Source organism: Panicum hallii, chromosome 6, assembly GCF_002211085.1.
Source record: "Panicum hallii strain FIL2 chromosome 6, PHallii_v3.1, whole genome shotgun sequence".
NCBI lineage: Eukaryota > Viridiplantae > Streptophyta > Magnoliopsida > Poales > Poaceae > Panicum > Panicum hallii.
In genome coordinates, this window is record NC_038047.1 from 42,096,988 (window position 1) to 42,113,145 (window position 16,158).

Here is a 16,158-nt window from a genome sequence, read left to right on the forward strand (position 1 = left end):
ATCATCATATCCACATTGCACAATGAATTTGGAAATCCATGAAGCACAGATTCAAAGAGAAAAACTACTCACTATAACTTAGAACGCGCAGTGGTCATTCCAAGAGGGTAACAACTGCAAAGATTTCTTCTCTATATTTCCACCAACTAACCTAACTGATTAAATGCACTGTAATATGAAATCCTAAGAAATAGATGAGCATCATGATCTGCCATAAACATTTTGCTGTGTGTCCTGCCTGAATTTGGGGCACCTCCGGAGGACGATAGAGAGGTGGTTAAGCACGGGGGCACCGCGTGGTTGGATTGATTAGCACGGCGGTCACCGAGCGGTTCTGGATCTCAGGAACCTCCTGCCCTCGAGATCCCCCGAGACCCCGTACTGGACCGGGCCGGCCGTCCGCCGGGGCGCGAAGCATTGAGGCAAGGGGACGAGGACAGAAGCCGCGAGGAGCACGAGGACAGCCACGAAGACGGGAAGTACGGCCACGTGCTCCATCTGTGGCACCGGCCATGGCTGGCCGGCAGTTCATGTCGCCGGCGGCGGAGGGGACGGACGGGGACCGCCATGAAGTGGAGGTGGAGCAGTCACAGACGAGAGACAACGGACTAATTTGTAAAATTAATAGTTCCGGGTAGGGGGTTTTATGAAACAAATCGGATCGCATTTACTAATCACGATCCAATTTGGGGGGTTTTTTGAAAATAGTGGGTTGAAATTAATAATCTCAATTAAATTTAGGGGGGTTTCTATAAATATTAAAGGTTTTCCGCAAAATAACAGAATCACGTTGAATAACCGCGATCCCTCCGGTGTCTGCCGTCGACAGCAAGCTCTCGGGAGCGCCGGCAGCTTCCGCCTTCGGAGACCGGCAGACAGTATCTCACACTGGACACCGGCAGGAGCCAACGGCGTGAGGGGCACCGAAGGGAAGGGAGGCGGGGCACGCACAACGGATGACGCCAACGTCGCCATGGCCCCGCCGCCAGCATCCGAGAAGGAGAGGATGGCAATGATATGATCTGTTCAGGTGAGTCACTGCATCCTCTGCTCCTTCTTGACGGAGACAGATGCTGAGAAGGTGTTTCTCAAGATCAGCGACCTGGAGTTACGCCGGCAATCTGCAGCGAGAAATTTCGATATTTAACATCCAATTCGTGTGCCTCACTTTCTTAAATACAGTTCGCGACTCTTTCGAATCGATCTGACTCCCCATTTCTTTTCTGTCCCCCTCCCGTGCTCTCCTGTTCGTCTCTCTCTTCTTCTTTGTTCGTCTCTCTCGGTCGCCGGAACAGCAGCTCCGCTGCCCAAGCTCCGCCGCCCGCCGGCCCAAGCTGCCCCTCCGCTCGCAGGGCCTCCGCTGTCCCTCCGCTCCCGCCGCTGTCCCCGCACCCTATGTCGCATGCATCCAGCTCGTCCGCGGGGATGTCCTGGAGAGCTCCTGCTAGGGTTAGCTAAGCCCCGCCGCCTGTGCTGCTTGGCGCACCGCCCTCGCTGGAGGTCATCCCACCGCCTGTGATGGACGATGTCACCTCGCCGGGAGACAGCTTGGTCCGGCGGCGGTGGGTGGTGGAGCTGTTGTTCGGCCTCCCCTTGAGACGAGAGAAGAAGAGAGACGAACAGAGGAGAGCACGGAAGAAGGAGAAAAGAAACGTGGAGTCGCATCGATTCGATCCAATGCATGGAATCGATTGGATCAGGAGCAAAATGGGTAGATCAGATGGCTTGTAAAGAGAAAATCGTGCAATTAAGAAAAAATAGAAGAAATTCTCCTAATCGGAAACAATTCGTTATATTTCGAAAAGCTCCTAAATTGGATATCAAAATAAATAAGATGCGTGAATTATGTCAAATATCGAAATTTCTCATCGGCAGCTGAGAAACTAGACCACCATGGACCACGGAATCGCACGATATTAACTACTGGATTTACTTCGTCGGTTACTCTGCCGTTTTCTGACAACTGAGAGTTCGGTATATCATTTACCGTCCTGGTCAAGGTACTCTGAACCGTTGGATCGAGATATCGCGGCAGCGATTCGATTCAGCGGATCTGGGCCGAACGGACGAGAGCTATCTGGGCCGAATGTATAAACAGAGTCCCAATTTTCTGAGCCTGCTTTCTGCGCCGCCCAGTTAAGGCTTAAAGGGCTTTTGGTCCACGCTGCGTGGTTTTCTGGTGCCCGACTGCAATGCGGTGACGTCACGGTAACCGGCAGGTCAATCGCCGCCGCGCCGGCCGAGCCGCAGGGTGTAGGGATCCGTGACCGCATCCATTCGAGTACACGGAACAGGGTGCGTGTAAACCTTTGGTAGGAATCACAATGTAGCCTTCCTTTATTCCAAAATCGTTTTAGCTTTATTATCTGAAGTCAAATTTCTTTAACTTTAACTTACTTTGTATAAAATATTAGTATTTACAATACTCAACTTGCAGGTGGAACGCCACTTAGCCGCCCCCCAAAATCAACTTTTGTGGTAGATGCGGTCCAGCTGCAAGGTTTTTACGAACCACTGCTGTCCTACCTACTAATCTCAACTAATCTCAGTGGACGGAGGACCAACCCGCAACGAACCTTAATATTGCTATCGCTTGTATCGTCGCCCTCCGCCCACATCTCCTCCTCAGGGACACTGCCATTAGTGCCTCCCGCTGGCTATCGCCTCAGGTGACGGAGCTGGGAAGGGGCACCGGGCACCACCGTCGGCCTCCACCTGTTATCCCCTCGCAGGCCGAGCACGAGGTCTAGGCACGTCTGCTGCATCAGCGGATGGCGGTAACTTGGACGCACTCCTCCATGGTTGTGATCGAGGAGGAGGAGAATGATGATGATGATGATGATGATGAGGCCAACGCAAACCAGGATACTTTCTTGGAAGAATTTGATGAGCCTGCAGGCGGACAGGGCTGCACTGGATTGGATCAGCGACGGGATCCCACATTCTATTTCGACCAGCTGGATTAGCGGGCAGATGCGAACCCGCAAAATCAGTTTTGCGACCAGCTTTGTGAGCTGGAGGCTGGCCACAACCCGCCCCGCCTGCAAGTTGACGCAATACTTTGATTGTTTTCTACAAAGGCAATGAAAGTTAGACAAGCATGCCTCGGGATAATATAAAAAGCTAAACGACCCGTTTAAATTCTGGAGCGTAAGGACAACGACAGACAACTTTCAGCTTGTTTCGTTCAATATGGAATTTTTCTACAGGACTAAAATGGAACAAAGTTCCTATGTTTTCTCCAGAAACGTGGCATGAGAGACGTTCGCTCAGATGCCGAGATGGCACACCATGCATGCTTTACTTTTGGTACTTTTGGGATGTCATCGGGGTCGTCGACTTCGCTTGGATTCATCCTTGCGGCCTTGCCCGATCAAACGCTTTGACATCTCAGGCAACAGTAGCCGCTGAAGGATCCTTGCTACAGTGCCGTCCTGTAAAAAGATCTGTCCTACAGTTCCGGCCCAGTTTCTACAGTGGACGCCGCGGCCGGCCAAGAGTGCTTACCATCAACGGCTGCAGAGAGCATGCGACAAGTCGGTGGCCGGCCGGCCGGAGTTGATGGACCGACAGTTCGTAACAAGCCGGCCGGCCGGCCGGCCACGGGGCTGCCCACATGCACGCCTCCGCATCAGTACCGGCTACAGCGCTCCGTCGGACGGCCGGCCGGCCGACAGCAATTTGACAAGAAGGCGAGCGATCGCATTCAAGAAGGCGTTCCGTTCGTTCTCCTTGGCCGTTGCCTATCCACTCCAGCACTGATGACGCGTAGGGGCTGCTTGCAGCTAGGAGTAAAACCGTAAAAGCCTGAGGTCGATTAGTACGGTAATTTTGTTTAGGGGTTTAATTCTTTTTCAGCTTGAACCTCACCTAGCTCACTTCAACCAAACTACTCGTGTTAGCTCTTTTTTTTGTCACTTGGAAAAGTAGTACTTATAGATAAACTACCATAGTGGATTGGATTCTGTTACAGAACTACTGCCTCCGTCTTAAAATGCAGATATTCTGGTTTGTCCTTAGTTAAATTATTCTAAGTTTGACCAAGTTTATAACTAAATTTATAGAAAAGAGTAATAATATTTTGAATGTCAAGTGATAATAATTAGATCTATTTATAAAATATATTTTCATAATTTACTTATTTTAACTTAGGATAAAACAAAATATCTTATATTTCACGATGGATGAAATATACTTATAGAAGTACTATCAAGATAACAGAGTAACCAACTAGGCAGGCTACGATAGTGGATCAGTGGATACGGTTATTACCGCTTGCACCTCCGTGTATGGATTCACATTCACCGCACCCCCACCTGAAAGGCTAAACACCAACTAGTTTAGTACTAGTGGCACAAGTTTAGATTTGCTTTGGTCCAAACAAAATTAAAATGTCTGTACTAATGTCCATATATATGGTCTAAATATGAAGTTCATCCTGTCATCTCGATAACACTCTGTCATTCCTTTTTTCTTAAAAAAACTGATTTCTGATTTTTTTTTTCCCCCACGATTGGCTTGCAGCAACACACGCTGCGTCAGAAATTTCCCCCCATCAAGCCAGCTTAAAGCACGCGAACCTGGGAGCAACAATGTAGAGCCTGCTAGAGTGCTAGCCCGGTGGCTGACGTACCCCTCGCCGGCGAGAGCGGAGACCGAGCTTCACCCCGGCGAGCCGCCTCCGCCCGCTCGCTTTTACACGGGGGGAGTTAACAAGCTTCGGCAGCTGCCATTGCCAACTGGCAGTACTGGATCGCCTTGACTTCGGCGGCAAAGCTAGCGCGCGGCGGGCGCAGCGCCGGGTCGATCAGAGAGACGACGAGATCGCTGCCGCTAGCTGGGCGCTGCAGTGACCGATCCATCCCGCGATGCCCGACTAGGGGTCACGTCGGCGCCCCCGTCCCATCGCCTGAGGCGCACCACGTCACGGTGCATGTGCATGCTTGCCCTTGCATCTTCGGCGTCGCAGCATCCGCATCGCGGCAGGCCAGGATCCTCCCCGCTTATTCCTACGGGACGCCATCAGCAGCAGCAGCAGCTACTCCTAGCTGGTAGTAAGCAGCAGCATTATTGCAACCCGTCAAATCATCCCCCGCCGCCCAGGCCCCGGCCAGGCGGCCCGCCATGCACGCGGCGCCCTCGCCCACTGCGCCTGCACATGCATCCTCTCCGTCTCCGTCGCAGCTCTCGCTCTTACGGCCTGACCTAAATCACATCCCATGTCTTTCGATCCCTCCATCCATCACGGATCAGCAGTGATCGCACTACCGCTTCTTTTAAAACCTCAACTGTTTCCTTTTTTTGTAATGTTCTTGAGCTCTTCCACAACCTCACGCTGCGTGCACGTACAAAATAATCTATCTATCTATTATTATTTTAATATAAAAATATTAAAAGAAACCATCACGTTCGCCGAAAGGAACCGGAAATTACCACACATTAATAAAAAGGAATATACACCTTCGAATTTTATAAAGATATAACAGTCCAAAATAACCTAAAGAATTCATGCCAAATACAATTACTATGTAGCTGAATTTGGAATTGAAATTTGAAGAGAAACTAGCAATCCTATCAAGATTCTACAAAAGAGATGAAAGGAGATAGATGTATCGGGGGTTACTGGCCAAAACATATCCCACCCGTTAGTGCATAAAAATAGAAAGGAAAAGACCCTCGGTTTGGGTGATCCCAATGCAGCAAAGTGGGTGCCACTATGTGATAGTTCGACACAAAGAAGGATGTGTATAGATTCCTACGAGTTGGAAGTGTACGAGGAAAAAAAATCAATTTTATGAGAGCGTCAAAAAAATTAATGAATTTGCGAAAGCATTGGAAGACAATTTTTTTTGATGAACCAGCCAAGAGTCAAAGAAGACAAATTTGATTTACCCCCTTTAGAAAATTTCATAATCATTGCATGGGAGTAGAATTGATCATGAGCCATCCGCCCCGACAAATCCAACGTGATCTGACAAACCCAACCTAACGTGGCCCGGTCAATGTATTGCACGGGCTTGGACTGAGATTTGCAGCCTGCCATAAAACTGACTCAAGCTCGAGTCAACCTTTTCTAATTCATGTTTTGAAGAAACTCGATCCAAGCTAGAAAATGTGCATAAAATCGGATTTTATCTGACCGCCAAAACCTGGCCCAACCCAACCACATGTTGCGCCGGACTGAAAGGACCTCAAGATGCCTAGAGGGGGTGAATAGGCTAATCTGAAACTTAAAAATATTTTGAACACTATACGGAGAGGAATGACGATTACAAACTTTCCGTGGTGCTCACAACTTGCTTGAGCACTCACAAGCGACGTCTAGCCATCTAGGAGCTTGAAGCTCCAAGAATAACAAACTTGAATCCACCGGCTAGATAAGAATGAAGTGCTCAAGAGATGGAATGGAACCTCAGTAGCATAAATCTTTGCTCTTGCAACAATCTCACTTGAATCCCTAAAGAAAATCACTCAAGAATGAAGAAAGGGGGAGTGAGAGAGTTCTTCTTTAGCTTGTGGACGTTTCTGGTCGAAATGAGCAAGAGAATCTGAGTGAAAGGGGTATGGACTATTTATACCCCCTCTCACAGAAAACTAGCCGTTGGCTAAAAGGTACCCGAATACTCTGGGTATATGTCCAGATATCCGGACACTGGAATCCGGAGACTCCGGACTCAGAGCAATTTACGGACGGGAAATGGTTACCCGGAGACTCCAGGTACATATCCAGATACTACAGACATCTTTGTCCGGACATTCCAAACCAGGACCCGGACACTCCGTGTTTAACAGGGAATTTCATAAGAAGTCTGTTTAAAGTGGTAAGTTTGATTCTTATAGTTTTTGTAGATTCTTTTGAGCACAACTACCATATCAACACCTATAGATCAAAGTCTCTCTTGATAGTACGGCGTTTCTATACTCAATTTCAAAATAAAATCTACTCTTCAAGTAAATTTGAAACACCGCTTTTCATTTCCTTTTTGAGGGGTCATGCTTTATAATATGCTTTGCTTATTTACCCTTAGCACCTGCACACATGCTTGATAATATGATGAAATATACATGTGCTTTGTCATCTAACGCGAAAATTCACTAAGGGGTCTAGATATCTTTCAATCTCCCTCTTTTTGGTAATTGATGACAACCCACATGTATCTCACTTGATAATCATAAAGATGTAAACTTAAGCATATAAAGAGCTCCCTCTTAATGTATGGCATGAATTTGAATTTCAAATTGACTTCAAGGAGACAATAACATTAAGTAAAATTACCGGTTTACATTCAAATGGCTTTAAAATAATCAAATTAGAGTTTATGCAAAATAAATATAAATAGGTACAAATAGATACCTAAGCTTTTAGTAGAAAGAGTTAAATAAATTGATAGGTAGTTAGATTTTCATATATATGAAGAAGAAAACCACATAAAGAAAGGTTACATATAAACTAATTTGTAAGAAGACAATTTAAGATTGAAAATAGAATAAAAGAGTCTATATCAAATTTATCTCCATGTTTCATGGTTTCGTCTAAATTACACCATTTGTAAAAACTAAAGAACACTAATAATGACATAATGGCTGACCATACGAACCCTAGAACTATTGTGTATTGATCGATTATAAATATAATATAAATTGGACAGAGAATTATAGAAAGATACATAATAAATTTAACTATACAAATTGCACGGGCTACTACTAGAAATAAAGATGCATGGTTGGATTATCTAGTGATCTATACTAACTCAAACAATCTATGTTTAGTATAATTAGTAATAGCTGAATTCAGAATTAAAAAAAATGAGAAATCTAATTGTTGACAAAAAGTTCCATGTCCAATATGATTAATATGTATTTCGTCTTTCGTGTGATTGGGAAGCAAATTATTACTTATGTAATCATAGCTAAACTGAAATTAAATTAATAGGAAAATTAGTAGTATTCTTTATAAATTTGGAAAAATAGCCAAATAAGGAGACCATGTCAAATACAATAAATAAATACCTTATTTAGAAATAAAAATAATGAGAAAAATTTCATTGCTGGAAGCAAATTACCTAAATAAAGAGCCCACGTAGAATATAATTAGATTGTAGATAAATTTCATAGTTCAAAAAAAATATATATTGGTACCTCTGTCAATCTATGTAGCAGTTAGATTCTAAAATAAAACTAATAAGCTATCATGTTCGTCTAGAGAAAATAGAAATGATCACAATAAATAGTGAATGAATAGAAAAATCTACACCATTAACAAGCGTAGGTTTGTGTTATAACAGCAGGATCCTTTAGAAGAATAGATGAAGTATGGAAGATGAAAACAATAGATTGGATCCGTATTTGGATATTGCAACTCAGGCTTCCATGTGCCAGTTAGAATCTACATCGAATAGAACATAAGAGACCCTGATTTGTATGGGAAACAAAAGGGGAAACCAAATAAAGCTAAAGACAAAAAAGTTATATTACGTTCAATTAATATTGAAAAACTATGATTAGGGTTTCTCCTTTTAGCTTTAAATTTAATGTTACAAGCCATATAATATGATGATACGAAGAGATAATGTCTTGGTCTGGGTTACTTGACAAAAAAATGATAATGAAATTATGAAACAACTAAACAAAACCATCTAAATAGATGTGCTTTTATGATAATGAAACAACTAATCAACCCAAATGTTAGCATGAAAAATAATAGCTGCCCACGTTATTTGCGCGGGCGAGTTTGAAATGATTTGTGCGTGCGTGCATGTTTAATTTGTTTGTTTGTATATGTGCTTTTTTTAACTAAATGTTTGAATATGTACTATATGAATTGCAGATGGATCGATCAGGTTGCAGGAGGTGTGCACGCCCTCTTCAGAGATCTCGCGCCAGGGACCAAATCCTCACCGCACTGTGCAAAACAGTGGCGCCGATACTTGCATATACTACTCTACTGTTCGTAGCCATCATTGAGTACGACTCGCGAATGACTGAACAAACACTACCGTATCACCCCAGGCATGCACGGTGCACTGTACTAATTCCTAAACTACTAATTTCTTCCATGGGGTGCATTCGACAAGCATGGGAATGCATATGCATTCATGGCAATGGTGCATAGAGTAACATCACAATCTGAAGCTCCACAGACATCATGTTATAGGGCACTGGTTTTCAGACTAGCAAGGATATCATCATGCCATTCAGTGCCAATGAAACAAAGTGATACATATATTACCAAGCACACTGCATGTGGATGGATCAACAGTACAAGTGCTACCACTGCTCTCTGATGATCCAAATGCATGCATGCAAATTACCGAGAACTAGCTAGCTAGGTACACATGATTTGTTGATAACTAAGGAGCTAACAGCAAGAAAATGACTGACAGATCTAAGCTACAAGTGCTCTTGTCTGATCCTCGCACTTCCAAATTACTAAGCTGAAAAAAGAAGACAACAAGATCGACTAGCAACCGCAAGAGAAGATCACAAGGTAAACCGATCGACCAGCGCGACAACCCTAAGGGACCAACGGTCCGGATCATGCGCCCCTGGGCGCTGCAGCCGGGCCCATCTCATAAAGGAACCCGCCGTGCTGCACGTAAGCCTCCATCCAGGTAGGTGGCGGTGCCGGTGGCTCCTGCGCGCCGGCGTTGACGACCGCGGCCGCCTGGGCCGGCGGCGCGGCCGGCTTGCCAGCGACGATGGAGGTGAAGGGAGAAGGGTATGACGGCATGCCCATGGCGGCAGCGTTGCTGCTGCCGCCGCAGCCGTTCGGCGGCGGCTCCTGCGCCGATGCAGGGAAGCCGCAGCCGCTGCTGAGCTTGAGCTGGTTGGTCGGCAGCAGTGGAGGCTGCATGCCGGGGTGGTGCCCGTGGTGGAAGGGGAGGCCGGCGCTCGAGCAGCCGCTAGGGTTTGGGAGAGGAGGGGCGGCGGGGTCCTGCTGGAAGCACAAGCTGGAGGGGTCCACTACTCCCATGGGGAGGTAGCAGTAGGGGTTCTTCACCATCATCAGCTTGCTGTACTGGTCGCCTGCCTTGTGGAGTATCCTGCAGATCACCCATTCCTCCTGCATGTGTATAAGAAAAGATTCAGCAAATCATACATAAAAAAAGATGTTTTCTGTGGATTGTGATCTATAGGCAAGACAGAAGCTAGATTCATCAAATCATCAGTCAGTGGTATAGAAACATAAAAAATACTTTTTTCTGTGGATTGTGATCTGTAGGCAGGACAGACAAGGGTGTACCAGTATACAAATTTCCTCCTGAACTAGAACTACTGCAGATGGCACGTTTACTTTACAGATTAAAAAATGGAGCCAACGAGCACATTGGATGCTCCTAAATATTGCTAGTTTATTTAGGATGATTTCATTATCTGTACGACAAAGATTTGGAAGGGAGGGTATGTCAGTGTTTGTAGATATGCAAAGTACATGCATCCATGATGCACCCTGAGGGCACAACACGAACACAGCACCAGCAGGGATCACTACTGGCTGGTGGCTTGGATCCTGTGTGTCAGTGAGAATAGATCTTGGGCAGAGATGGAACTACTCCTGCCCATGCATATGCATCTGCATGCTGCTGCTGAAAGCCTGAACATGAAGCTGAGCACAGCCACTGTGGTTGTACATACTAGCACATTATCATGCTTACACCAGCAAACACCATTGAATGCACAAAAGTATATAGAGCATACGTCTATCAATCTGCATGCGCATGTCACCCAAGTCCCCTCCTTAGCTATGTGCATATCCATGCATGCCACATTCATTGCAGCCAGCATATCTGCAACTCCTACTTCTTGTCAATGATATTACATCTCTACTACTGTCACACTGTTGCGTTTTCAAGTCGTGGACAGGATCTTATACAGAAACTGAAAAGATCTGCCCTAAAACCTTAACAAATCCATTCATGGAGTAATACAGTGCTACCAGCTGCGGCATCTTAGTGTTAAAAAACAAAAACTGAAGAAATGTTCCCTGAAAAAACCTAAAGAAATCGGTTCATGGACTCATGCAGTGCTACGTGCTGCTATGCAACATAGATGACTTCTTTTTTCTTCTTTTTTAGAAGGATGGTTGCATTATTTCTATGTGGTCTTGTGAGCATGTCAGCATGTGCAGTTTGCTAGGCATGTGGAGGATGCATGTACCTTGCAGGAGCGGCGGGCGGCGGCGAAGTCGCCGTCGAGGCGGTACTCGTGGAGGACCCACTTGGTCTTCTCGCCGCGCGGGGCGCGTCCCTTGTAGAAGACGAGCGTCTTCTTCATGCCGAGCAGCGCGCCGGTGGCGGCGTTGAGCACCTCGCGGTCCTTGCCGGTGGCCTTCCAGTAGCCGGCGCCGGTGGCGCGGTTGGTGCGCATCCCCGTGGGGTACTTGCGGTCGCGGAGGCTGAAGAAGTACCACTCGCGCTCCCCCATCCGCGCGGCGTCGGGGAGCTCCCACGGCTCGCACCGGTTGAGGTCGACCTCGGCGATGTCGACGCCGCAGCAGGCGCCGTTGAACACCTTGGCGGCGAGGTAGAAGGTGACGAGCTCCTCGTCAGTGGGGTGGAAGCGAAACCCCGGGGGCAGGCCGTGCTCGCCGGCCGCCGCCGCCGCCATCTCCTCCCCGAGCAGGTCCCACAGCGCGTCGCCCATGGCCTGGTGGTGCATAGGCGCCACCGGGATCTGATCGAAAGCTGGAAGAGCTACAAAGATCAAGCGGTGGGAGACACTTGCCCAATAACCCTACCCAAGCTAACTTCTCTCTTCTCTTCTTCTGCGAAATGAAAAAGGAGTTCTGAGCTGCTTTCGTGTGGTGTGTGGAGGATGAAGCCAATGGGGGGCTCTATATAGTGCCGAGGTAGCAGCACCATGCCTCCATAACAGTATATGAGAACTCACTCCCCCCCCCCCCCCACCCCGCGTGTGTGTGTGAGTGTGTGTGTGTGTGAGAGAGAGAGAGAGAGAGAGAGAGAGAGAGAGAGAGAGAGAGAGAGAGAGAGAGAGAGAGAGAGAGAGGGGGGGGGGGGGATGGGACGGCAAGCAGGAATGGTGAGATTAAAGGATGGCGATGGACATGGTGGCACCTGGCATGGGCCCGATGAGGAAACCTGATGGAGCTTAACGGGAAACTGTTGCACGTCGTAGCGACGCACTACTAACATGCACATCTAGCTACTAAGCTACCTAGCTAGCTTCTGCCGAAAAGTCTCGGGTAGCTACACCTGCCTAGAGCCCGCGCGCAGCATGTACCAAGTATGCGTGCGCACATGAACAAATACTTGTATACATGCATGCATTGACGCAACGCGACTTTTGAACGCAGAAGAAAAGGAAAAGGACACGAGGGAATGTGTACCGGCATTTTCTGCACATATATGTGCATTCGTGTGGGTAGATGTGTGTGCAAATACTGAGGATGCAGATGGTGCAATGGGCCTTGCAGCTGCAGATATATACCTCACGAGTAGTCAAGCATGTATACATGCCAGGTGCAGATTGTTGACGTGTACTTCTTTCAGGTACAATGTACTGCTTGCCAAGGCACCATCGACAGCATATATAGCTGGGTAACCCTATATAGTTACATATAAAACGATTAAGACGCTTTTGCATCGGAAGATAACCTGCATGCCAAATGCACTACCTTTGTACAATGCAGGCCTACTTGCGAGTTGCATGCACCACCTTTTTTGTCTGCACCATGAAACTTTCACATCTCTCTCTCTCAAACATGGACATGGTACTGTCTCTGTCTCGGTGCATTTGTCTGGTTGTGCATTTATTTTGGACTACCAGAAGAAGGAATGGCAGGTGCTGCGTGCATCGGGGTTTGGGAGGACGATCGGAGCGAGTTTGCACGAGGACGGCCATAAATTTCTCCTGTTGCCGTACATGGCCTCCGGAATCCCGGTACCTCCTTTTCCAGTTGGATCAACAACGCTGCCAAAACCCAAACCTGAGCTCTTAGCTTCGACACCTGACAGATAACATCAACGATCGATCGACCTATCGATCATTACTATTGCAATGTTCAGCTAACGTCTTCCAAAAAGGAACAATGTTCAGTGGATAACCTTACAGGGAACTGTCACCAACAAGAGAGGGCTTGCCGTGCCCTGGAATGGTGATAGCTAGCTTCCTCTCCAATTTTAACCTTGCAATCTCAGCTTCAGCTTCATGTCGATGCCAAGGCCATGTTCTGAATAGGCAAGCTCAGGATCATGAGACGCATGTGCGGTTCCTCAATCCGCATGGGCCAGGGGGAGGTAGTACACTCCTCCAGCACGAGGGAAACTTGGGTGAGGCACCCGCCCCTCTGCCCGCGCGTGCGCCAGTCCACAAAAGTTTGGCGCCCCCGAGGAAGACGACGACCTGAGAGAGGTTGGAAGGAGCAGAGGGGAAAAGAAAGGCGGCCAGAGCCCAGAGGAGGCAGGCCGATGTGATTCAATTCTTTGGCCTCATTCAGGGCCAGGGCCAGCCTCTGCCCCGGCCGGCCGGCTGCTGGCGGTGCGGCGCTAATTCCGAGAAGGTTAACGTCGGACATGCGCCGTGCGTGCGTGCGCGAGTGGTAAAAATATTTTAAGGCTTAGCTAGGTGAGAAAAAACAAATGACCTATACCGTGGTGGATGTTGTAGCTAGGTGGCAATAATTTGGTAATCGAGCCCCAATCATTGGCGCATTGCCGTTGCAATGGCGAACTCATAGTAGTGTGGAGCTGATCAGCTGAAGACAGCTAGAACGTGAGCTTTTCAGGCTTTCAGCGTAGCCCCCTAGTAAAGAATTCAGTTTCGAACTTGGTGACATCTCCTCTCATCTCACCTATTCTACATGTCTACAAGCTTACCAATTATCAGTCGAACTCGGTTATCGGTAGAGAAAGCAAGAATTTAGAATGGACACTACAATCCCAAACGACCTGCAACATCGCTGCGTTCGGAATGGGTCACCACTTTACTATTTTTCTAGGTAATTGTGTGTGGATTCTACTCTGATTGGAGTTCCACTATCCACCGACCACCATGTCATTAGGTTGTAGCAAACCTACCCTAACTAAGGGTGTGTTCGTTTCCTGGGGTCTAAAGTTTAGAGGGGTCACATCAAAGAGAATCTTGTCATTTAGAAGTATTAAATAAAGTCTAATTACAAAACTAATTGCAGAACCCCAGTGCTAATTCGCGAGACGAATCTAATGAGGTATATTAGTCCATGATTAGTGGATGATTATTGTAGCATCACTGTGTCAAATTATGGGTTAATTAGGCTCATTAAATTTGTCTCGCGAATTAGCACCCAGCTGTGCAAAAAGTTTTGTAATTAGACTTTATTTAATATTTTTAAATGACAAGATTCTCTTTGATGTGATGGGTCTAAAATTTAGAGGGCAGGAAACGAACACGCCCTAAAGCTCTGTTCACAAAATCGTTTCTAGATAAAAAAAAATAGGCGTTGATCCGCTAGCTCAGCTGGGTTTTAGGGTACGTTAACCAAGTTGGCCAACTAGGTCATTCTCTTGGAGTAACACACATGACTAAACCTTGTCACTCATGTGCAGTAAGAAGGAACGGTAAGAATGGTACGGTGACGGACGAGCTGAGGACGGCGGCACATGCATGTAGAGGCAGTGGCAGCGCACAGTGCGCGAAGAAACCCATGGGGCACACGGGTGGGAGCATGCAAGAGAGAAAGAAAGGGAGAGAGCGCAGACGACGACGTACTGCAGGAGGGCTTGAGGGCGCGGCAGAGCGTGTGCAGTGCAAATCAGGCGAGCACTGTTGGCCGGCCACTGTCGCCCCCCCCCCCCCCTGCCTGGCCTGGCCCGCCGGACGGCCGGAGGAGAAGGAAGGAAAGGGAAGCCGCGCGCGCCAGGGCACGGCGAGGGCGCGGCGCAGGGCAGCCTTTAATTACCTCGCCGCGCGCGGCGTCGCAGGCGCCAAACTGCCACGCCCCAGGGGCCAGGGCGCGCCCCTGCCATGGCAGCCGCGCCCAGCTACTTACTAGCTGCCCCTGCGAGCGAGCGAGCGAGAGAGAGAGAGAGAGAAGGTGGGGGGGGGGGGCAGGGTTGCAGAGCTGCAGCTGCAGGGGAGAAGAGAAGAGGGGGGGCATGGCCACGTGCGAGAGCGGCGGGCGGAGGTGACAAGTCGGGGGTCGGGGACGCTCGTGCGCGCGCACACGCGATCGTCCAATCTACTGCTGCTGCTGCCGCGCCCCCCAGCTTTCTTGCCATGCGCTGCCGCGGCGTGCCGCTGCCCATCCCTTCCCTCCCCCCGCGTCCAGCACTGCGCGCCCCGTCCCGGCTCCTGCCGCGCCCTGTGCTTTTCTGCGCGTACCCGCACACACACTTCTCCCCCCTCTTCTCCCCTGTCCTCTCCCACAAGGCCGGCCGGCCGGCCGGCCCCAACAGGCCTCGCAGTCGCCACCACCTGATGAGGCTAGACTGCTAGAGCCTAGAGAGCGCAGGCGAGGGGCTGGACGGCAAGCAAAATCGTGTACTGGTGGTTACCCCGTCACAGTACCGGTACGACCGATCGACACGCTCGTCGTCCTAACGCCTGTAGCCTGCCGCGGCTCTGTGCCCGTGTGTGCAACACTGCTCGCTGCCAGAGCTCCAGCGCCGGCTAGGATCTCCCGGCCGCCGCCCAAGCGCAGCCGCCCAACAAGTGGCATGGCACTGCCCCAGCTCTGTGTCATAAGCAAGATTTACAACCTGATGAACCTGCTCAGTCACAGGCTCACAGCATGGGATATGAGCCTCGGGGAGACTGGGAGTGGGACAGGGAGTGGATGATGCACGCGGCGTCTGCGTGTGCCGCGCAGGGCTCCCGTCGCGGTGGGCATTCAAGGCTCGGAAGCCTTTTGGTTGGAATCGCTCTCGCCAGGGAGCGCGAGCGCGGGCGCGGCGAGGCCTGGCAGGCAGCCGTGTCTGGGCGTTCTGGTGGATAGCTTGGGGGCGCTGCAGCCTGCAGGAAGGGAGACCCGCTCGCCCTGCAGTGCAGGCTTCTTGCTGCGGCTGCCTGCTGGGTGTGTCAGGAACTGGAAGTTTCTGCTCGCATGCATGCGCCCGGTGAAACACGCACTCCAGTTTATTTAGGAGTGGTAGTGTTGCTAGTACTAGATTGTTTCTAGTTCCGTATTATTTTCCATTTAAGTTACCGAATGGATTACTGCTG

At 48.8% G+C, this 16,158-nt stretch overlaps 1 protein-coding gene across 1 annotated transcript; it reads right to left on the minus strand.

Annotated features, from left to right (window-relative positions):
- Positions 1-9,535: 9,535 nt before the first annotated feature.
- LOC112897866 (protein CUP-SHAPED COTYLEDON 3-like) lies at positions 9,536-11,658 on the minus strand. The gene is made up of 2 exons (XM_025966253.1): positions 11,158-11,658; positions 9,536-10,063 (listed from the first exon to the last, which is right to left on the minus strand). Exons 1-2 carry the CDS (start codon positions 11,656-11,658, stop codon positions 9,536-9,538), a joined length of 1,029 nt encoding a protein of 342 aa, XP_025822038.1.
- Positions 11,659-16,158: the final 4,500 nt, after the last annotated feature.

Coding starts and splice junctions, on each gene's coding strand:
- LOC112897866 (XM_025966253.1), bottom strand. CDS start 11,658: ATGCACCACCAGGCCATGGGCGACGCGCTGTGGGACCTGCTCGGGGAG. Junction 10,064..11,157: donor CCGCCCGCCGCTCCTGCAAG/GTACATGCATCC, acceptor ATACACATGCAG/GAGGAATGGGTGATCTGCAG.